This window comes from Lagopus leucura, unplaced genomic scaffold (genome assembly GCF_019238085.1).
Source record: "Lagopus leucura isolate 7727_CA_CO unplaced genomic scaffold, USGS_WTPT01 Super-Scaffold_1, whole genome shotgun sequence".
In the NCBI taxonomy this organism is placed as follows: Eukaryota; Metazoa; Chordata; class Aves; order Galliformes; family Phasianidae; genus Lagopus; species Lagopus leucura.
Window position 1 is genome coordinate 12140711 of NW_024962250.1, and position 23254 is coordinate 12163964.

At 36.4% G+C, this 23254-nt stretch overlaps 1 protein-coding gene across 3 annotated transcripts in view; it reads right to left on the reverse strand.

Annotated features, from left to right (window-relative positions):
* Positions 1-1097: 1097 nt before the first annotated feature.
* GPHN (gephyrin) overlaps positions 1098-23254 on the reverse strand; it is a 263015-nt gene continuing 240858 nt past the window's right edge. For all 3 annotated transcript variants that reach the window (XM_042865257.1, XM_042865243.1, XM_042865251.1), the window contains 6 exons: positions 8498-8585; positions 6125-6198; positions 5629-5693; positions 4312-4415; positions 2971-3067; positions 1098-1815 (listed from right to left, as the gene is read on the reverse strand). In XM_042865257.1, coding sequence (XP_042721191.1) covers positions 1682-1815; positions 2971-3067; positions 4312-4415; positions 5629-5693; positions 6125-6198; positions 8498-8585 — 562 coding nt within the window. In that variant the 3' untranslated portion in view covers positions 1098-1681. The remainder of the gene's footprint in view (positions 1816-2970; positions 3068-4311; positions 4416-5628; positions 5694-6124; positions 6199-8497; positions 8586-23254) is intronic.

Below are 23254 nucleotides of genomic sequence, written 5' to 3' on the forward strand. Positions count from 1 at the left end.
ATGTTCATGTTTTTTCTGAAAGATTAGTCTCTGGAGTACCTTTGAACATCATACTGGTATGCCCACCTGCCTTCTACCTTTGTAAGTCCTATGGAGGGAGTATTTAGGCTGTTGCAAGGCTAAGAGTTTGGTCTTAAAAGCAGTCTCAGGGATTTCTTCTGTAATTATTGAAGAACTACCAATCTGGTTTACTGCAGCAGTCAAAATTTGAACACAGAGTTCTGTGCTGATGTTCCCAAGTCCTCCAGCAGTACTGTGGACAAATATTTTGACTTCATGAATGGAGCTGATGGAATCATGTTTGACCCCTGCATTCCAAGGAGCAAGATACTATATGACACCAATATGATTTTAATCACAGATGAAACATGAAATTACCAGAATACATAATCTGGAAAGGGCTGAGTATTCCCAGTATCAAAAGGAGAAAGAACACTATGAAAAAAAAAATCAAAACTCTATCAAATTTCACACAATGTAGGACAAGGGCTGTTTGCAACTGCTACACAATTTAAACAGAAAAAAAAAAAAGCATTCTCCAGCTTTTACTGGTACAATTGTAAATTCCCCCAAATACTTGCATAAATGTAAAATCCCCAAAATACTGGGAGATAAGTTTGAGAAAGCTCGCCCTGTATTTTCACTTTGCTTGTGATACTGCACATTAGGAGAGGCTCTAGATACCATTTACTATTTCCCTTCCTCTTGTCCACTTCCCTCACCTGAAATACCCTCTTAAAACACTATTTTCTTTTTGATGTTCAAACAACAACACTAAACAATTGAAATTTTAAATAATGATTGAGGATTTTTTTTATTCATTTAAGTTTCAGTATCATTACAGAAAATGTTATGGTACAGAGTTGTTTAACATCAGTTTTATTTCTTTGCTCATTTAATTTCCACACGAATGCTGGTAACACTAATATCTGTACAAGATCAGTCTTTGATTTTTTTGTTTTTTTTTTTTTTTGTTTTTAGTTCTGTACATTTTTAAATGTATTGGTTAAAAAGGCTGTCAGCACTTAAGGAAGCAATTTTTTGATTGCTGAAATAAAAGGTATCCAGTTACTGCCCAAGAGTACTGAGCTGGGTGGCTGCTGGGACAAGAGAGATCCCTGAATGCACAGCGAGGTGAGGAAACCTCGGGGCTTCATTGGATTCCCAGTGCAGCCACTCTGCTTTTGGCACTGTGCACATCAACACGAGATACAAGATAAAGAACAAGCAGAAGCTCTCTGTGAAGCGGTTATGAAGCATACTGATAAGGGAAATCCAAGTGTCGTCTACGCTAGTATAAATAAGCAGACAGCCTTGTTTTAAGCGCATAAGTAGTTGTATCTTAAAGATGAGAAAAAACACAAGTTCTGCAGGCACCTACTGCTGTCTACTAAAAGCTACCGCTATTAGAACTAGCATTGAACACACAAAGCAATTGCAAGGAAAGGAAAAAGTTGCTTTGATATAATCAGAATAAATTTCTTTGTTAAGATTTCTTTTTAAAGTTTTTTTTTTTTTTTAAAAGGTATTTATTTAAATTCCATTTGAAATATAATTCAAGATGTTGACTATACTGATCAACTTTTATCCAAATCAGAAAAACTAGCTGTGCCGTTGCATATTACAGGATACAGTCAATGATATGTGGACATGCATCAAAGCTTCGCTCTTGCTGGTGACATCATAGCCTTCCAATGACCATGACATCCACCACCTCCCCCTTGTGAAGCTCCACATACTGCTCTGTCTTTGGAGGTAGCATCAACAGTCCATTGGCACTGCGCATACTCATCAGACGGCTGCTCATCTGATTCCCTACAGAAGGGTGAGAGAAAAAGTTCAGTTAATTTTTCAGTTAGTTAATTTCAAATGCCACAACACACAAGACAGGAAGCAAGAGCTGCTCTTACAAAGATATGCTAACATATTCATGGAACTTCAATATATCTGTTCAAAGGTGGGTAGAAACAATTTTGAAGAGATTAATAAGCTTTGCATTGTTCTGGTTTTGAAAACTCTCTTTCCTTTGCTGATTACTTTCCTATCCAGCCTTCCATATTTTTTTCTGTTAGATCTTTACCTGTACTTCATTTTTGTTGTTGTAAATTACTTTAATGTTGGAGATTCTAATCCTATCAAAATTACTTCGTTTTTCAATTTGTATATCTAGTTCAGATTGTATGGAGGCTAAAACCACCACAATCTGAATTTTTTTTTTTTAAATATACCAACTCAAAAGAATAGGTTTCTCTGGGATACAAGCTATATAGGATACCCTGGAGATAAACCGTGTAGTATTGGCTGTACTGCCAAAAAATGAAAATGCAGTGGAAAATCATGCACCTTATTTTCTTGGCTTTCAAACTTTTGGATTGACAGATAAATCATTCCAGTCTGCTTGAGCAAGGAAAGAAGTGATGTGCGACAAAACAGATAAAATATTCAAATATAGAATTTATCTCAACTGCAGCTGAATATCCAAAAATATCCCTAGATTGAAAACATGATTAATAAATGTCTTAGTCTCCACTAAGAGAACATATACAGCTGTTTCTTCTTCTCCAATTCAGTTAGAATCACAATTCGTTATCTGAATTGTTGCTATGGTTCAACTTGTGTTTATTTAGTACAGAGGAAGTAAAGGTGCCTCTGAGTGCAAATAAGCACAGATGAGTATTTACAAAAAGCACACAATATATGTGTGTGTGTACAGAGGTGGATTATTCCGATAAGGTTTTAAGAATTAAGTTGGTAAGACACAGCATGAATTTCAATATCATGACTGGGTAGCACGACTGTATACAAGGATGTTCACAAGTCAGAAAATCAGTCTGCATGACAAAACTTGTATGAAAATACATGTGCATGTGGGTTTGTTGGTTCTTTTGTTGTTTGTTTCTTCTAAAGCATGTATGGCAGACTGACAGGGCCTGCGAGTGCATCTGTCAGTTTGTGTAACTGGGCACTGACCTGTACTCTGTGCCCAAGGTAGTGGTTCTTGGTGATGCCAAGTCAGTATGCACCGATGATATTCTGGGCGGGGGTCCAATTTTACATCACATGATAACTGTAGAAGAAGCAAAGAAAGAATGAAAATGTCATGTATTCAGATATCACTAAGATAATAGAATCATCTCTTCAATCTTTCTTCCTTAATAACAGTCTTTTAAAAAACTTGCATTTCTAGGCCACATGGTGTCTAGAGCAAGATCAAAGGCCGTAGTAGGTAGAGACTGCACTATTTAAGAGAGATACAACTATAATATTACAATATCAAAGAGTATGCAGGAGTCTGCATGCATTAAGTGGAATATTCCAAAACTGTTCTTTTACTGGGAGTTCAAAGATACTACTATCTCTCAGGAAGAAAAGCTTTATCATTTCTAGTCTCTGGCTCACATTTTGTACAGATAAAAAATTTATTCACATTCAAAGCACTGCTAGTCCTGACCAAAAGGAAATGACCAATATTTGAAATGAAAAGACGTACAGGAGATTGCTCAAAATGAAATTTAATGAAAGCACACTGCAAAATGTATGCAAACACGAGGGTCATGTTGGAGCATCACATTTCTCAAAACTGGAATGCTACAAATTGCTGCCTGTCTTACAACACTTTAGCCATGAGATAAAGAAAAAGATGGACTACTGAGGAAGCATGTAAGAGAGACACAAGGGATGAGCAGTAAGAGAAAAGTTTCTGGAATGCCAGGAACAGTAGAAAAAGTGTAAAAGGTAATCTGTTTTTTGGTATCTTCTTTAAAACAAAAATAGGAGAATAATACATTATTTAATACAGATTTAAGACCGGTTATTAAAGAGCTACTACATCCACCATTTCTTATGAGAGTTGCATTAATAGTTTAAAGAATTCACATTGCTCAGGTGGAGTATGTGGATTACTTGCATAAACAATCTGCTCAAGAGCAGAGAGACTTTCATGTTTGTAGTTTTTGATACTGAACTATCTTATTCCTTAAGTATTTCCAGGTTACCCTCTATTTTTTATTTTTTTTTAACCACACATTAAAACAAATGTATGTTTTTTACAGTGAAGTGTCCTCCCTGCCTGACTAGCAAATGGCTGCATCTGTTATCTGTAAATCTTACTCCACTACTTGGCCACTCACTTTTAGAAATCATGGGACTGCATATTAACATCAACAGATTCAAGTCTATGCCTCTGTTGTCTGTGAAATTCTTTCAACTTGTCAGAATTGACGTAGCGTTCAGATCCCTCAAACTTTTGAGCTCAAACAATAGTGTTTCAACAACTTGAGAGAACTTTCAAACACAGGACAAGCTTCTTACCCTGGCTTTGATAATAGTGGGCCGAGGATCCAGGATACCCTGCATTTTCCTCAGTGCAGGAACAACAAAGAGATTGCAGGTGACAACAGCTGACACAGGATTGCCTGTAGGACAAAGAATGGTAGTGAAAGAAAGAAAGAATGGTGGTGAAACCCTCTTGATTTACTCTGTGAAAGCAATATCCTATTTTTATAATAATCATACCCTAGTGATTCTGAAGAACTTTCTATGCTGCATACAACTGTCCACTTATGTCTGGGGTGGCATGTGGCAAGTAAAACTCCTCAAAGCTATACTCTCTGGCTAATAATGGTGTCCTGAAATTCAGCTCTGATCACAACTTCTTTGTGTTCCTCATGCCCCACCATTTGCTTCTGTTCCCCTGCCACCTTTCTTATTACATCTAGATTTATCTGAGGTGGGGCCAGCACTTATTGTGCAGAGGTATAAGTCCAAGCTCATATGGATATGAACTCATGATTTCCAATTCAAGGTTTCCAAGACAAATGGAAAAATAGGTATTATTAAGTGACTTTCTATTCCCTAACAGAGTTGCAAGAAGCTTTAACATGATTGTGGAGGAGAATTCTACTGCTTTATACGTTGACTAAGAAGAGAGGTGTATGACTAAACTTCTGTCAAACACCTCTTGTCTTACGCATCTAGTCTTCTCTAAAAGGCAGTTCTAATGTAAATAATATGAAAGAGAGAGATGTTCCATTATCTCTGACCTGGTGAACACACATTGAAGCAGGAGAGAGAAACATGAGATAAAAAAACAGTAGAGACATCTGAACATCACTAGCTAATCAAGAAAAGGATTCCTCATTGTCAGAAATCTATGCAAAGCCAAAGCAAAAGAATAAAATTAAGGAGGACAGAGATTTGTAGGTGGATTCCCAAATAAATATTTATTCTGAACTCACTGATTTCCTCCAGCATGCAGGAGGTGAAGCACTGCTGCCCTCTCATGTTCCAAAGTGTGAACATGACTAACAACTTCCATTCTGTGACATATTCCTAGGCACTCTCTAGATCTCATCTCCACTTTCAATACTTTAGAGTGGATGTGCTGACATTCAAAGAATCTCCATCTATAACGTGGAGGGAGCTGTGGGAAAAATCACCCCTGCACAGCATGTTAACAAAAGCCAAGGAAATTGTTGGATGGAAAAAATCATAAGGCTTGTAACCCAACCAGCACATTCCGAGGACAAGAGTAAGAACACCAGACAAGGGTGTTGTGAAACATCACTATTCTGTTTCAGATCTTGTCATCTGTGCACAGCAACAAAAGTAATCCAAAAAACATCTTACCTGGGAGTGCAAAGATTATTTTTCTTACACCATCAATATCCAGAGTTGCAAAAGTTGTTGGCAGGCTATGGAAAAGGAAAATTTATGATCTGCATTGGAATTTGACTGAACGTATTACATTATTATTTAAAATATTTAGAAAATAAAACAAATGGTCATTTTGCTTCTGTTGAGAAAATATCCAAGAGTAGATGAATTAATACGCAAAAAAAATCAAATTCTATCTTACTGTCAGAAGCCAAATCAACCAATAAGTTATACCAAAATTAAGCTGCTACAGAGCTGTATTTGTTTTTTATATAAGGCTCTCATTTTTTTCTTTTTTTTGGTAACATTAGTGACTTCCATTCCCCTTACTCTAGTGTTTATAGCAGGATTAACAATGGGACAATATTTCAGAGCAAACAGTCCACAGATGAACAAATTCAGATACACAGGCAGTACTGCTCCTGAATATGATCTCCATCCAAGCTACCTCATTAAAAAGATTTCTTACCCTGGTTTCATAAAAACTCTGCCAAAGTGAATCTGTGCATGAAGATCAATATCCAGCACCTGTTTAAGATAGTCCTGTTTAAATTATAAAAAAGAAAATCAATTAAGTAACATCAAAGTGGCTTACATCATCTAAGTGTTCAAAGCAATTAACTGATCTCTAGTGAAGATGAAAGACTTGCTATATCCTGAAAGTGCTACAGTCCAATTGGGAATTTCCAATATTTGAAATAAAGTATTTTCAAAAATAAGACGTGAAGAACAGACTCATTTCTGGTGCCAAACCTGACTCTACAAGGACATAGTAATATATCTACTTAAAAGTCAGCTGCAGCAATAGAATCTTTAAGGACCCGACCAAGAGGCTACTAAAACATTCTGTCTATCAAAGATGGAAAAAAAAAAAAAAAAAAAGCCTTTATGATTCAAAGTTAAGCCTTAAAATGATCGGGTTATTTGACTTTTTACCACAGAAGCTGTCCAGTGGCAGAGTAAGAGATCTCCTCGTACTTCTGAATTCAAGACTGCACTGTAGAAATCATAATTTTCCAGGATACTGTAATTACTGTAATTTCTTGGGGATGTGGCATAATAGGTTTAACTATCCTAAGTTTCTTAGAAAGGAAGAACTGTGATAGCTTTTACAATAGTTCAAAAACAGTTTTACATAAATACTATTGATCCAGTTAAGAAAACTGGAATTACATATTTAGTCTTCATCGAAAATTGCTATGCTGAAAGATTCGGTGCACTATCTGTTGTGTTTAGTGAGACTTAAGAGACAGGACATAACAATCACCTGTTAAGACAGACTTTGGAAGCAGAAAATCTGAAATTCCCATTTTCTCTCTCTCTCTTTTTTTTTTTTTTTTTTTGGTTCAAATACTTGGAAAGCAGCAACTTTTTTTTTCAGCCAGGCGTAATTCTCAGTTAGTGATTGCATTAACCACATTTTTATTTGCTATTTAGTTTTCGGATGCTCACAGTTATTTCATTAAAAGTCTTGAATGCTCAGTATCAGAGGAAGAACTGTCAGAGGAATGTAGGGCCCATTGACTTTATGCAGTTGCCTAAAATTCAGGCGAGGGAGAAGTTAGCCAGAATGCGTAAATGCCTGTGAGACCATTCACCAGTGTAGTTTCTTTCTGGAGTTCCCATGTCTGTACTAGGTCACCACACTCCCAATTTAGAGACCAGCACTTGGCCTTTGACATTTTTCTAGGAATACTGAGAGGAATAATGGAATTGAAAGTAATTGGCACTGGTTTAATTTGTTAATCATTTCCATGATGTATCCAACAATATGATTTCTACTCAGAAAAGTGACAAAAACAGCACTCATGTTTGTCATCTCCTAATGGCTGACTTTAGTATCTGTAATTTATAAAAGGAGAGATGTTTCTTTTACCTGCCAAACTCACAGATTCAGTCTGGGATCAAAAAGTAATCTGAGTTTTCCTTCGCATAAGTCATGATTAATAAATGTCCTGCAGGTTCATCTACGCCCCACCAGCATCTGTGTATCCCTATTTTCTTTGATGGTTTTGGCACAGGGATTACCAACAGGAACTCAATCAACAATTCTGTTAATGATTCAAAAGGCAAATATATCAGCTCACTGTGTCTCATATGTATTGCCTCTGTAGGACTATCAGGAGTAAAATGTGACAAAACTATTTTTGTAACAGATACAGCTCTGGCACAAATAGGAAACAGATATACTGAATAAGAAAGAACTATTTATATACTTAGCTGCTTTTCAAAGTACTTGCAAAGTAGCTTTATTCTACCTACATTTTACCTGCTCTAAGAGTAGAAAGAAGTCTCTTGTCTTCATGTGCTATAAACCTATCACCTTTGTCATCATAACTATATAAATAATTCCTTACTTAAAAAAATGCAAATCACTTACATCAAGAACAAGAATCTTCCCTTTTATTCTATGCATACTATAGTGTGGTAATAAGAACAAATTAAATGAAGATAGTATTCAAGGCTATTTTCTTAATTATTCACACATAGATGTTCTCTCCCCGCCCCTCTCCCCCCCTCCCCACAAAAAAAAGAAGGAAAGAAAGAAGAAAAGAAAGAAGAAAAGAAAGAAAAGAAAGAAAAGAAAGAAGAAGGAAGAAAAGAAAGAAGAAAGAAGAAAGAAGAAAAGAAGAAAGAAGAAAAGAAAGAAGAAAAGAAAGTAGGAAAGGAAGAAAGGAAGGAAGAAAGGAAGAAAAAGAGAAAGAAAGAAAGAAAAAAAAAAGAAAAAAAAAGAAAATGGCCCCTTTTTAGAAAACTAACACAAAAGCAGAAGCTCTGATGACAGACTCTGGTTTGAAATTCTTATAAATATTATAGTAAGTCATACTTAAATTTAGCATACCTTTTCTCCCATAGACACCCCTCCTGATGTAATGATCACATCAGCACGGCTGATACCTTCATTCAGTGCATTCAGTAAATCATCTGGGCTACAGAAAAGAAGAGGTAAGCAGATTAGTGGCACACAGCTACTATGAGTTACAGTGTGTAAGCATCTCTGTGCACAGATATAGGTGTATATACACACACCCACTTTAAAAAGGAAACACAACTAAGATAATACTGAGATCTTATCCTTCTGAAGACTCCACACTGCTCTATTCAACTCATGAAGCACAGGTGTATTAAGCAGACACCACAAAGGTTACCCTCTTTCTACCTAAGAGCTTTGTATAATGAATGGAGGGATAGCATAGGTTGGGATTGAAGAACGCCAATACAAATCTATAAAAGCATGCCATTTACACAGCTACTGGTAGCAGTACAAATTATGATTTAGGTCAACTGACAGATCTATGCAGAGGGACCTGACTATGAAAATTACTGGCCACCAAGCAGGCTGCAGTACTACCTAACTTATTTGATGTGTGTAAAAATGGGGGTAAGGCTCCACTTCAAACCTCCATCAGTGCAAATTGGGAGTAAATCCTTTGTTTATCTCCTCCTCTTGAGGGCTCTGCAGTAAAGGCAATTGTGCATCTACTTCATCTTGACAAACCATCATCCACCTTGTTCAAGTATGTGTTCTTCATGAGAAACAGTAAGCAGAGAGCTGTCATGTTTCTTCATAATAAGAGTATAATTGCGAAGATGAAGGATAGAAACTAAGTGCAACACTTTCAGTGTCTTAAAACTTTTTTTAAAATCTAAACTGAAACTGTAGTTTTCAAGTTACCATTACCCATCTGATAAGAGTGCTGTGCTAACAGGGAGCTTAAAGGCATGTGGGGAGAAACTCTGTAGCATAAACTTTGTCAAGAAGGCTGAGGGAAACCAACAAGACATTAAATGTGTACTTTACATTTAACATTTGTAAACTGACCAGAAACTAACCTATTGCTAGGACTGCATGTCATGTTCCTTCAAAAGCATCAAATAGCACAGATCCTGAAAACAATTTTTATGAGAGGCTATTCCTTATGTGAATGCTGTTCACTTAACTGGCTGTAATACTAATGACTGTACAAAGGAGTTAATCTGGAATATGTGGTCCCAGTTATCACATTACAAATTACATTTATGTGTTATCAAGACTTTTCAGGCTGCAAATGGCATGTATGCTATACTTGGTTAACTTCTGCTATATGTCAATACAAAATAGAATCACCACAGTTCTTTCGGAGACTGAATTGGAAACAGGAAAATCAAAAATACTGTGTAAGATCTGGTTGACCTTTCAGAGAGACTAATAAATTGTGTGTTCCAAGAGGTTTCAGACAGAGGAAGCCTTTCCTCTGTGCATCTTGTCTTTGCCCATGGCTTGCTAAAATTTGATTTATGCAGTACTTTGCATATCTTGGTGCTGCATGCACAACATTTTATGTGATACAAGAATAACTCGCTCACTGAGTAAATAAATCAAGTGCATGCAAACCTGCACACTCACCTATTCACCAGAGAACTCATAAGCTTTTTCCACCTTTATCATCTTACAGGCAGAAAGACTTCAGAACCTGTTCTCCACCATTTCCGATAAGTTATGCAGCCTTCTGATTGGCATCACATGTGATTATGCTGCACAGCTTTTCTATGTAATAGGGAAGCTCTGAAAATAATTGCTCCTATTTTATGACATCAGCCTACAATGTCAGATGTCAGTAATGCGGCAGTAGGGTTGAAACTTCCCACCAATACTCTATTGCATTTTATTGCTGTGAGACAGATGGCAGCAGAGGGACAATCTGACTAAATGGTGTCTAACGTGGAAGTGTGTATGAATCAAAGGTCTGGCAGTGAATTCCTCTATTTGGAAAAAAATGGCACCCACTGACATTCACTGATGCATGCTGAACATCTGTGGAGCCCAAACAGTAGATGTGAGCACAGTGAGGTGGTGGGCAGAGTGTTTCTGCAGTGGTGGCAGTGACAGTGGGTCACCTCTGCTGGTGCAGATTTTGAGGTGTGGAGCATGCAGGCTTTTGTTCATCACTGCTGAAAATGCACAGCTAATGGTAGAGACTGTGTTGAACAAGAGTGTTTTGTAGCTCTATCAAATAGCACTATTGTTCTCTTTGTACCTGTTGAAGTTTCCATGAAAATAAATAGAAGACATTACTTTTGGAGCAAGCTATGTATGTATGTATCCACTCCTTAGGTATATCTCTTTCTAAGAGGTAGGCAACAAGCTACAGTAGAAGGAAAGGCAAATTACTAGTGCTATAATGTTGTCTGTAATCAGTCAGCTATAATGAAATACTGCCATTTTTTAAAGGAAGGAGTGACTATACAGATCGTGGCATGACTCCAGGATTTGTATAATGTGTTAAATGGCAAGCTGTTTTAGGTTTCTGCATATCTTGGATGCTCTAACTAGCCTTTAAAGTAATGGCTGAACTCCATTTTCTTTGGGGGAAACATGAAGCATACAAACTCAAAGAAAGCCATCTTCTTCTTTGTTCTTTATGAAGCAGAAACATTTTCTCAGTTGCCCTTACTGAAATTTCAGGATCATTTCATCCAAAACCAGCACAAATCTTCACTAGTTATCAAGGGCAATAAGAAAAAAACAAGTCTCTTGTTGGCTACTGTTGGTGTCCTCTTCAGAACTAATTGTTTCATACTGATGGTCTAGGAAGTACTCTGTATATGGTAAGATGTTGCTTAAGATTACTACAGAGTTTGTAATAGGAAAGGTCTATCAATAATCCAAGTCTTCCTTAATCCTTGACAATGATGGGGCAGGCTGGTATGCTCCAAGGAACACACATTCTTTATACAGGTGGATATAGGCCTTCCTTAAACACAATGACAGCCAGATACTCATGGCATTAGTCTTAGGTTAAGACTGTTTTAAGTTTAGTTTCCTCACTACATCGTGATGCAGGTGAGAATCTTACCTGGAGTTTGCTTCAGGCTGTTTCATTTGATCTTGCTTAATTATTTAAAGGTTATTCATAGGAAGCAAAGACCACTTGTTTGAGGAGATCCTAATTCTGAAGTATGAAGCGTACTTGCTTCTGGTTGTGGTTTGAGAACAGCGAAAGGAACAGTATAAAGCAAACAAGTCTGTATTTAACTGCTGTTAAATAGAATGGAAGGGCTCCATATATACTGAATATGTACTGAATTATAAATTTATAAAATATAAAATTACTTACCAAAGGAGGAAACTAAAACAGTATAAGCCCAATCTCAAATCAGATGAAGGCTCTGTTTATGAAAGTAGCATACCACTGGAGTAGCTAATCATAGGGTTTTTTTTAGTTACATGCCATATAAAAGTGAAGATTACTGGACTTAATTTTTTTTTTTTTTTTTTGCATTTCCAGTAGAATGTCCTGTATAGTAGATCTCTTTCTTTACCACATGTGAAATGTGAAAAACATTTCTAAAATCTACTGCTACTTCCAACCTATAGCACTGTCTATTCTCTTTAGTTTGTTGCAAATTCAAATGAATTCTTCCAAATGAAAGATAAGAAATGAATGATTATGCTAGTTTTTGTTGTTTTTTCCCCCAAAAATACATACAGAGAATTTCCTCTCTTGTCTCTGCAAGAAGCATCTCTCTTTTTCTGTATTTGGCACAATTTTCTTGCTTCTTTATATCCTTTATATCCTACTTGAGGCTGGTATTTTTACTACCTCTGCAGTTAATAATACAAGGCACGCTCTTGAGTGGAGTAGTCTTCAGTCAACACAGTAGCAAACATTTTCCTTGTATTAGTGGAGTTAATGGAGAGAATTATCATTCAAATTGCACACTAACAAATATCTGATAATCAGATAAAAAGATATGACTTCTCAGTTCATTTGTTGCATAAAAAATGAGCAGCTCTCCATATTGACATGGAAATGGAATAAACGGAAGACTATTAACTTCTGGAAGAACAGAAAAAATAATTTTGGTATCTGAGTATAACATGACAAGATTGTTCTAATGGGCTTGTGACAAATCACCACAAAGCTGAGAAGCAACACTCACTATGCAGAAGCTTTCTTCTGAAACCCTGGCCATTACTAGGGCCAGGATACTGGATTAGCTAGACTAATGGTCTAATTTACTACAATAAATCCTTAAAAATGTCTTCTGAAAGTGCTATTCTTGTATTATTATTTTTTCCCCCCGTGGACAGGACTGAAACAGGTGCTCAAATATAACAGTGAATGCCTTAATCAGTGTAAAGGAGGTTTGATGGGAAGTCTCATTTCCAGATGGCAAAATTCTTCTGTTTCATTTGGTGATTTTCAAAGTCGGAGTGACATTGTGCAAGAGAAGAGTGTGCGCTTCTCTAACATGATGGAATTGATTAAAAAAAACTATAGTCTGTGTGCTTCAGATTACATCCCAGCATCTTCTGTAAATGCAACGAAGAAAATTGTTCTATAAGGTGACCTGCAGTTTATGAATCTATTCATATAGGTAAGTAAGTACAAATCCAAACTGTCTTTTAAAAAAGGAAGAAATCTCCATCTAGAGCAGATTGTGTCTGCACAAGTATATGAGTACTGTTTGTAGGTTGTTCTGAAATTAACGCCTCCTAACTACAGTGATACAAAGAGCACAATAACACTACTCGATACAGCAAATTCTCAGCTACAAAATACTACTTTTCAACAGTGACCACCATTACCTATGCATGTTTGCCAGCAATAAACAAGAACCTGCATGCTGCTGTCATAAAAATCTGCATTGCCATCCAGAATGCAGCTTGTCTAACTGTGCTTAGATCTACTGTTTGGTCTCCATGAATGTTCAGCATGCTTCAATAATGTCAATGGGTGCCATTTTTTTCCAGATGGAGGAATTCATTGCAACACCTTTGCCTCATCCACACTTCCATGTCAGTCACTATTTGGTCAGACTGCCCCTCTGCTACCATCTGTTTCACAGCAACAAAATGTAATGGAATATTGGTGGGAGATTTCAACCTCTACTGCCATACCACCAACATCTGCCTCTGACATAGTGGGCCAATACCATAAAATAGGAGGCATTACTTTCAGAGCAGCCTTCATACATACATTTTTGAAGCTGCAGACATAAAGATTTACATAAAAAGCTCATGTACTATTAAATATATCTTAATGTACTATTAAATATATTTAATACTCTCCACTAATTGTGTCAGTTGATAAACAGACCTATTTTACCACTCCTATTTTCCTGCCCTCTTTACTCACTTTTATATAACAGATGAATTGTACAATCTGGAAATTAGTTGGAGAATAACTGTTACAGTGGCAGCAGCACGTGTAGAATCTGGTAAACATATACATGACATTAGAGTTGACATGCCACTTGGTTTCATTAATTTGAAGTGAGCTTTTGAAGCCTAGTGGTGTACCAGAATAGGAGCACCTCCTATGTTCATGACAAATTCTGATTATCAAAGCTAGTTTGTGGAAAATTGTTATGCAGCATTTGGTTACTGAGCTGTAACCAAGTCACTGAACTGAAAAGATACACGAGAGCTTAAGAGCTTGAACTAGACAATGATACAAGCCTCATTAAAGAAGACATAAACCACATACAAGATTTTCTTCCTTTCTATCAGAAAATAACTACAGTACAGTCAGGACCAAAGAATTCTGTTTTAAGTGCCATTCTGAAGTATCCCAAATTACAGTATAATTTTCTCTTTCAAATAAAATCTATGCTGTTTATGCATTTCTGTTGATCCCGTTGTTGCACTTTATGTTATTAATTATAAATCTGTCAACCTCTTCTTTGATACAACCCTTAACACCAGTAGTTTAAGCTAAGTGCAATTAAACTGTTCAGTTTTATCATTTAATTTAGGAAACAAATTAACAAGAAATTGTGAGCTGCATCACCTACCACTCTGCTGCAAATGTATGAACCCTGCAAAACTGAATCAGGGCATTTAGTTAGGACTAACTTAGCAAGCCACTGCGACGGTGGAGAATCTGTAGTTCATTGCTGATTTCCAGGACCATTTCCACCTAGTTCTCACCACAGTAATCTCATTCATTCAAAACAGCCTCATTATCTGACAGTCATTTTCAGTCCTTTGTTCAGTACTTTGCTATATACAGCTATTGTGGTCGGATGATTAATAGAAACACTTTTGATAGTCATACTCTTCTATACACCAGTCCAGGCTTTTATAAATCCAGACCTTTTGGAAAAGTCTACTTGCTAAACTGATGCATGCAACATTAAAACACGGTGCTTTATAAATATGTTGAGTGGACATGCAAAAAGATGCATGCACCATAATGAACCATGATGCATGCAGAAGTGTTTTATTGTGATTACTAAGGCAGAGCTTTTTTTTTTTTTTCTTTCCTACTGTTTTACTTCATTTGAAAGCATCATATACATTTCAGTAATGTGATGAAATAATCACCTCTTTAAACATGACTCCTCAGAGATGCAGAGGACCTAGAGATTTATGCACACAAAGTGAAAAGCAGAAGTGCTAGCAGTGGCTCTACACCAATCATGCTGAAGATGAAAGTAGATTAACTGCTCCTCTACAGCAGCTGACCACAAACTTCAAAAGTCCATGTGCCATCTGCAGGTACCAGAGTTTAGCATACTCTGATAATGTCCGTGTGAAATAGTGGCTTGTGTTAAGTTTTGCATCTCTCTTCTGTTAAACAAATCTCTCAGAAGAGTGATATCTCAAAATTATTTAACAATGAAGAACTTTTAGAAATTCTTTTTGTGTGCAAAGATCCCAACAAAGTTTCTACCTTTATATCAGGAAAAAAAAAACCCACAAAGAAACACCTCCAAAAGAAGGAATTTAACAAATGAAAAAAAGCCAAGAGTACTTATTGTACTCGGAGATCTCATCAAGCTCAATGTCACTTCTGTTTGAGGAAACACGAGATACAGATTTGATCCTTTATGATTAACTCATTTTTCTTCTTGTGCTCATTCACTTGAGGCGACAGATTTCAAAATGAACAGATGGATGCAGCTGGGCATAAAGACAAAATCTGTTACCCACTTCTCACCTCATGGCTGAGAATATTTTATATACCAGTAATCTGCAGGATGCAGACAGTGAATAGATGGCATATTAGGTGTAGCCAGCTAAAACCAACTTCTGTAGAGTATATTTTGAATGTAACAGGAATTCTGTGTTTTGACTGGTACGGCTGTCCAAAGTAGAAGCTGATCCAAGTTTGATGATGTATGTTAGAACATATGGGAACTCTTCTTGAACTGTATTTGTTTCAAAATTTTCTATGTATTCCATCATATTCTCATAACATTTCTTCATTCTCCCTTCTGTGGTATTTCTCTGGAACACTTTGGGCAGATGAAAAATGTTCTTCCTAAGAATATAAGCCAACTTGTTAGGAAAGCTGGAATTATTACCATAGTGCTTGGCTTGTTTAATGTGACTATGAAAGTTTTCTTATCTGACAGCACCACAGAAGAACCTTTATTTACTTTTAACTGTTCCTCTAATTGATGCTGCTGTAAATAAGAATACAATTTCTCAGAATTATCTTTTTCATCTTTACATTTATGAACTCAAAAAGACTTCCATTAGAAGTGCTCAACTATTTCATTGAAGTTACCATAAGATCTGTCAAATGCCTTAATGTATCTGGATTACATGTACTTTACTCCACTGCTTTCATGGACTGTTTCAGAAGGGTCCCGTCATATGCAAGACAGAATGACAAAAGAGCAGGGATGTTAGAAACAGAAGTGGGGATGTAACAGGAAAAGGCCCCATACTGTAGAAGCCAGGTGCTTATGCACTGTGAAGCATATTCCTACATGAAAGCATTACATCATTGACAGCTGGATCTGCATCACATATTTCCACTGCTTGTGTATATTCAACTGCAAACACTCGTGAACTACAGTGATATTTTTCATTAAGACTGAAAGGAACACATTTTTGACAGTAGCTGCTGGTCTTTAGGTGCCATGCCACTGTACTAGCCAGTGAGCACTTTGGTGCTGCTGCTAGTAGAATGCTGTCTTGGTGTAAATTGAAATGTAAAAGGATTCCTTTTTTTTTTTTAGGGCAACTGGTTCTGGACACTTATTTCCCCAGTGTCAGAAGACAAAAACATGATGCTTAGGTGTTCATAGTAGTACCAGTATTCACTCTAAGTCCAGAGGAGTGTGTTAAGAAAGAATCTGCAAACTGCTGGTTTCTATTAATTAGTAAGTTATTCCTGGCTATTTTATTAGCTGAGGATAATGAACCTTAGAGATTCAATTCCAATACTTACCAGAAATTCACTAGATTTTCTGGGAAGTTGAATGGGATTTCAATACTAAAGATAGTAACTTCTATTTTATCTTCTTTCTTAGTCTATATGGATTCACTGACAAGTTTTTACTTTTGGAGTGGAAAATATTCAGCAATTTAGTCAGGCTGAAATAACGTGTCTGGAGATTACACTGCACAATACAGTAATCAATGCCAAAAGCATTGCTGATCAGTAGGTATGATTGTAGATATTCACTGGTGACTCTGAATACAGTTTAGCAGTTATTTCTTTCTCAGAGCAGTCACGAAGTATGTGAATTTGCTTTTCCAGACATATCTGATACATGGTGTCGTGGCATAGTTATAATGGAATTCCTTACCTTATTACCATTTTGATTTAGCTTCAATTTTAAGTAAGAGTGTAAGAGCTAAATTAATCCTCACTGTAAATTAGAGTAATTGCCCTTGAACTACAGTAGGCACGACTCTATTTCTACAGGTAGAAAAGCAGTCCCTAAAGGCAGTGCCTCAAAACAAAGGTTTTCTGTGAAAAGCACTGCCTTTTACAGAATCAAAACTTAGTCATGTGGAAAAATGTCTCTTTAGGAGAAAACTGACCCGGAACCCACAGGTCAGGGACAATACCAAAGGGCCTTCTAAAAGTTTTCCTTGTAATCAGCTACGTCTTAAATACTTGCTTTTAAAGAAATGTCATATGAAGTACAACAGTTATTTTTGTACACTAAAACATACAAATTCTGAAAGATGAGTAAAATATAGCTTATTAGATCTAAGTGGAAAGAAGGAACAGAAGACTTATCTTGTTCCAATTGAACTGGTTTTTTTTTTGACAGCTGTTAACAGAAGAAACTACAACTTCATTTCTATCTGTAGTACTTAGCTATATTCTTTCAAGCACAAAGATGTTTTTCATGCCAGAGAATGACCACAGTGTTTTCTCCTGCTTCAGAAACAGGAACATTTTTTTCATTGGCTCCTGCTACAAGTAGCAGGGCTTTTTTTTTTTTTAATAGCCTCTTTTTTTTTTTTTTTTTTGGCCTAGCACAGCTTAGAAGAACGCAAAGACTCATTTAGTATTTTTGCCCTCCAGATAGTCTGTCAGTAATGATACGTGACCAGAATTGTATAAGGAATTTCTAGTTTACCAGGTACTGTTAAATTCCAGCTTCCAAGCCAATTCTGATAAGGGCATACATGTTCTACACATTAAATTAAAATGTTTTAAAGCTACAGGTGCTTGTCAGCTAATTGCAGTTAAGCTTTTTGGGACATGCAGAGTACAGCACAAGATGCTAGTGAGCTGTTCTCTATAGTCAATTTAACGAGGAAGATCTAGATCTATGACAATATGTTTTCAGCATAACCAACCAATTGCTGAACAAGAATGAGTCTTTTGAAGGCTAAGGCTATGACAGATTGATTAAGTAATAAACAGAAACTTATTTTTACAGTATGCAAAGCAAATGTTAACATAGATACAATTTAATCCTGCAACATTTTCTGATAAAAAACCAGGATAATTAACCTCAGTGAGAATCCTCACGTGACTGAAATTTTCAGTTATTAGCCTTCAGTAGGCTTTTCATTATTTTTCTGCCCATTTTTAATTCCCACATGAATCACACAATAGAAACTATTTTTAAATTTTTGTTCATGGAGAAAATTACAGATGGTTTACTCTCCCTTTGGCTTACCTTTGATAGGAGATAAAATTCTGTAAATTAACAAGTATTATTAAGTCAGCCCCTTAATAAGACCTAGTATATAACTTCATAGCGGACTGTTCAGAAATTTCTCAGACATTCCAGTTAGCCTGCTCTGGAGATGATCAGCATGGTAATGGAAAAATAAGCATGCAGAAAAATAAGTAATGAAGAGTCATAACAGTGACTTCTCTAGAGTAGTACTTGTACTTCACTATAGCTGTAAGCGGTTTTATTCCTAATTTGCTCTGTTTTGAAGGATAAAGGTGTCTCCTACTACTGATGAGTAATATAAACATTCTTGCTATTAACAGAAATGTAATTCCATCAGCACTGTGGAGCAACGGATGCACTGGTGCGTAAATATTTAACGGACGGAATGAAATATCAGTTGCTCCTCTATGGGCAACCATTGGTAAAATCTGTGCTCAAAGCTCTGCACTGACAAGACACCTTGTCAAGTCTGCCTGTGAACATGCATGTGCCTCCACGTCCCAAGTGTTTTAAAAACGGTGCTCACCAATCTGGTAGGCCTGTCTCCGCAGTGTTCTGGAAGCTCTGTGTCCCTTCTTCTTTAAAAACATCTGGCTTCCTGAGGGTAAAGGAAGCAGAAGGGGTATAATAAAGAGCCTGGGAAGGAGAGAGGCTCCTGGGGTGAAAGTAATGCTCTCTGCCCAGCTACGTCCCCCTTGGTAGCTCTGAATACTCAAAAATAATCATGGGAAATACGTCATCCCTGTGAGGCCAGCCAACGCAGTGAAAGTGTTATAAGGGAACAGTTCTGTGATAATTGGGACAGGCTCCTCACATGGATGAAGAGTGAAGTTATGGAAAGGCTAGAGTCTACTGGGTATGCCAACGCTGTAGTTCATCTTTCCTTGCAGAAGCTATGGAGAAACTTCTCTACTCTTGACTTTGAGGCAAAACAAAATGAAGCATTAAAGAGCCTGACATTTAGGAAGGAGGATCACAGATAACGGAAGAAGGGCCCTGTTAAAATGTTTTACTTGTACCTGCTTAAAATGGAAAATAGGGTAAAGAAAATTTGGTGCAAATAGAAATCTATAGCACTTTGTGGTATATTAAATTATAATGCAGAGAGCTTTCTGGCTTCCTATTCTGGAAAATGGTCTCAGGGCATATTAAATGTCACTTTCTTGACTACAAAGGAAAAAGGGCTGTATTTATCCTATTTTTATATTTTCATGGTCAATAGGGATGCCACTTCGTTAATGAGAAGCTCCATATCCAGCTACTCTACTCCACGAGGCAAGATTAGAAAAAAATATCCCAAATTGAAAAAGTTACGGGACTTTTAAAAAATATAGTTGGGACTACATTTAAAACAATGTCTTGCTATGAATTTCTATTCTTATGAAGTCATCATTTCCTTTTATATATACCTCTTCCAAGTCAATTTCACTGGGAAGAAATCATTTTTAGGTACCTGGAATACATGTTCTATACTCTTTTGATAAAGACAAGTACTTTTATATTCTCTAGGCAGTAAAGGACTTTGATATTTCTCTAATTGTCTCAAAATATTAGACAATTGCATGTAAAATGTAAAATAATAAAATTGACATGACGATTTATGTATGTCAGTATTAAAAAATGAAAATAAAATGTTCAAGGTTGAAATGGATTCAGTGATGAACAGTCATTGTGCAATCCCTGAGCCCTTTATTTTCAGCAGATCGGAGCCTTAAAAACTTCCCCCAGATCCTGTCTCAGGCTCAGCTGATCTTGCACATAGAAGCTGCAGTTTATCATTTCAAAAATAACATCTGTGCACACAAAGATCCTGTCTGATGGACGGATGTGAACACAAGACTGGGCCAATATGACTGTACTGTGTTATACTGTTAAGGATACAGACTGACATTATTAATGTGGAGTCTGAAATCCTCTTTTTCACCTTTGTAAGTACATGCCTGGTTTCTCCTCATAGGTCATTACAGAAAGGGTCTCTCGGATCAGATGCTTACTAAAGTTGTTTGGCAGTTATGGAAAAATATTAAAAGCATTCAGGTTGTAAGTTTAGTTGTCAGTCTCTTTCTGTCAGATTTCTTAAGATAGCCATTTTCTGAAATGACTTCAGTCCAGCATTTCTTCGTCTATTCATTGTCGGAGAACAAAGTCAGTCTTTCATTCTTGGTATATGGTCACTGTATCTCAGGAAGCGATACAAAAGACTTTCATAGGCAATCCCAGCTTTTGCTTTAATTATCATATGGAAAGCAGTTTCAAACATAAAGAAATTTTTCTGGCAAGCTGTGAAATCTAAATAATACTCAAGCAGTCACAAAGATCTTCTACAAGAAGCTCACCTGACTCTATAGATGTGCCTGAGTGACACAGTGAATTACAACTGGTTTTATTTTTCTCCAATAAATACAGTTCCAAGCTCTTTCAATTGCAAATATGGGAGGACTTTCACTGTGTTTTGTCCTCTTTATCTATTTGTTGTCCAGTGTCATGCTCTAATATTGTCTTATCACTCTAGAAAAGCTAATTCAGAAAGTAGCCCTGGTCTCCATTGTGGACAATTACAAGAATGACACACAGTTCTGCATTAGCCTAGCACTAGTCACTTCTACAGAATAAATTTTACTTTGCGTCACACAATGAAGTTTCCTACTAGTAAAGATGATTCCCTGGGCTCACAATGCCCACTTCATGAAGTTCTTTTTTTCACTTATGGCTTGGTTCAGATGCTTCTTTGTGCTTCCAGATTCCAATATGTGAATTAGATGAGACTACTTGTTACATATGACAAAGTATCTGAAGTTTGCCCTACTGATTATTACTGATTGTGACAGATATTAAATGTTTATGCTTGAAAAACAGAATATTCTTTTGACAGATGAAAGAGTGGACCTTGCTTTCTGAACTACCTTCAAACAACTAGTCAGCATCCCTAGATTCATCAGGCTATGACCACACTTCATAACGCCATCATTTGAACAGATCTAGAACTCAAGCCAATTCAGCAAAAAAAAAAAATTACAATATTTGAATCATTTCCTTTTCTACAACAGACCTTTCCTTGCAGTCCTTTGTTAAATCAAATTAAGAATTATAACACATTTGTATTTCAATTCAAAGTGTACTTGACTGTACCCAAGAAGGACATTAAACTGGTGCAGAGAAGAAGCTAGGATACTGTGTCTGAATTAATTCTGCCTATAACTCATATTCTAACTCATATAATGATATATGTCAAGTCAATCTTGCATGCAAAATTTTAGAGCAGTTTCCCTCTCTTCTCCCCGACTCCAGATGTTCCATCTGAATTATAATGCTGGTAGTTACATGCAACCCACACAACTAGAAAAGACTTAAACCTCTTTATGGATGACAGATACAAAATTCAAACAGACTCAAGTAGACTATATTCTTGAATGAGTCAGGTCTTAGTTATCCTCCTGAACATGAAGACACTCTTTCAAAGATTGTATTTTGGAATATCGTATAGTAATACCAGAACAAGAAAGGTGATTTTTAAGGTGTTTACCTGCCACTCAGGAGCTCTGTGTCAACCAATGTATCACAAAAGAGAGGTATATAAATGAGAAAAAAATAACTTCTAATGCAGATGAGCTCCCATATGCAAATTCATCACACAACATAAAAGAAAAAACACTGTTGATTTTATAATTGTTCTGATCAGTTTCTAAAGCAACTGAGCAGATAAAGTGAATTTCCTACATTTCTCTTCTGAATGAAGAAGATATTCTTCCTATCTCCATTGTGCAATCACAAGCCCATAAATGAAAATGTGGCTGGAAGCAGCTAATGTTATTAATATGTCTCTGAGAAAAGATGATAAGCAAATTCAAAAACAGAGAAAAAAATGCAGAGAAGGGAAAAATGAACTCAAAGGTAAAAACATATGAAGAAACTGAATTCATTACAAATGTCATCAAAATTCTTTGGCCAACTGAATAAAATGAATCTCTCATTGATAGAAATCTGTCCAAATGGAAGATGGCTTTCTAAACTTTAGACACACTCTACAGCAGGTTTTAATATGGCTAAACATCACAGTTTTAAATAAACAGTGGTCACAAAGAAGACCAGAAATGAAATGTAGACACAAAAATATCCTGATCATTGGGTTAATAGAGCTCTACAGCTCAGAACTGAGATGAACACTTGTTTTATCAATAGTTTCCACAGAACCAAATAATTTCAGAAACTATAAGCAAAGGAAAAGAAATTAGAAGCCTTTTTTAACCTGGTCTTTCTACATGAGACAACAGACAAAAGTACACTGGAGTGTCAGTTTGAACTGGTCAGCTGATCTGTAATTTTTAGCAAGTTATTCAGACAAAGACACAGGTACAGCAGCTAAAACAACATCAGAAGGGTTCTCCCTTCTTTGACTTTGCGTAGTTTTGTGGGAATATCTTCCATTTCAACCTCAGAGATGTGTGTTCTTCAGACAGTTTGGTTTTCATGTGTTAAGACCACAGACAGAGAAAATGGCATTTAGACAGCTTCACCTATATAACATAACTTTTGCTATGTTACTTATAAACCTATTTTCCAGGTTTGTTCTTTTCTTCTACTGGTTGCATTTACGATTTTAACTGCAGATTTTATCTGTGTGTTTTGGACTTGTGTTTTTAATTTTAAATACTGCATCCAATATAAAATTTATGAGAATGGAAACAATGACAATCTCAGAAACTGTTAAAATGGTTAGCAGTTAGCACAT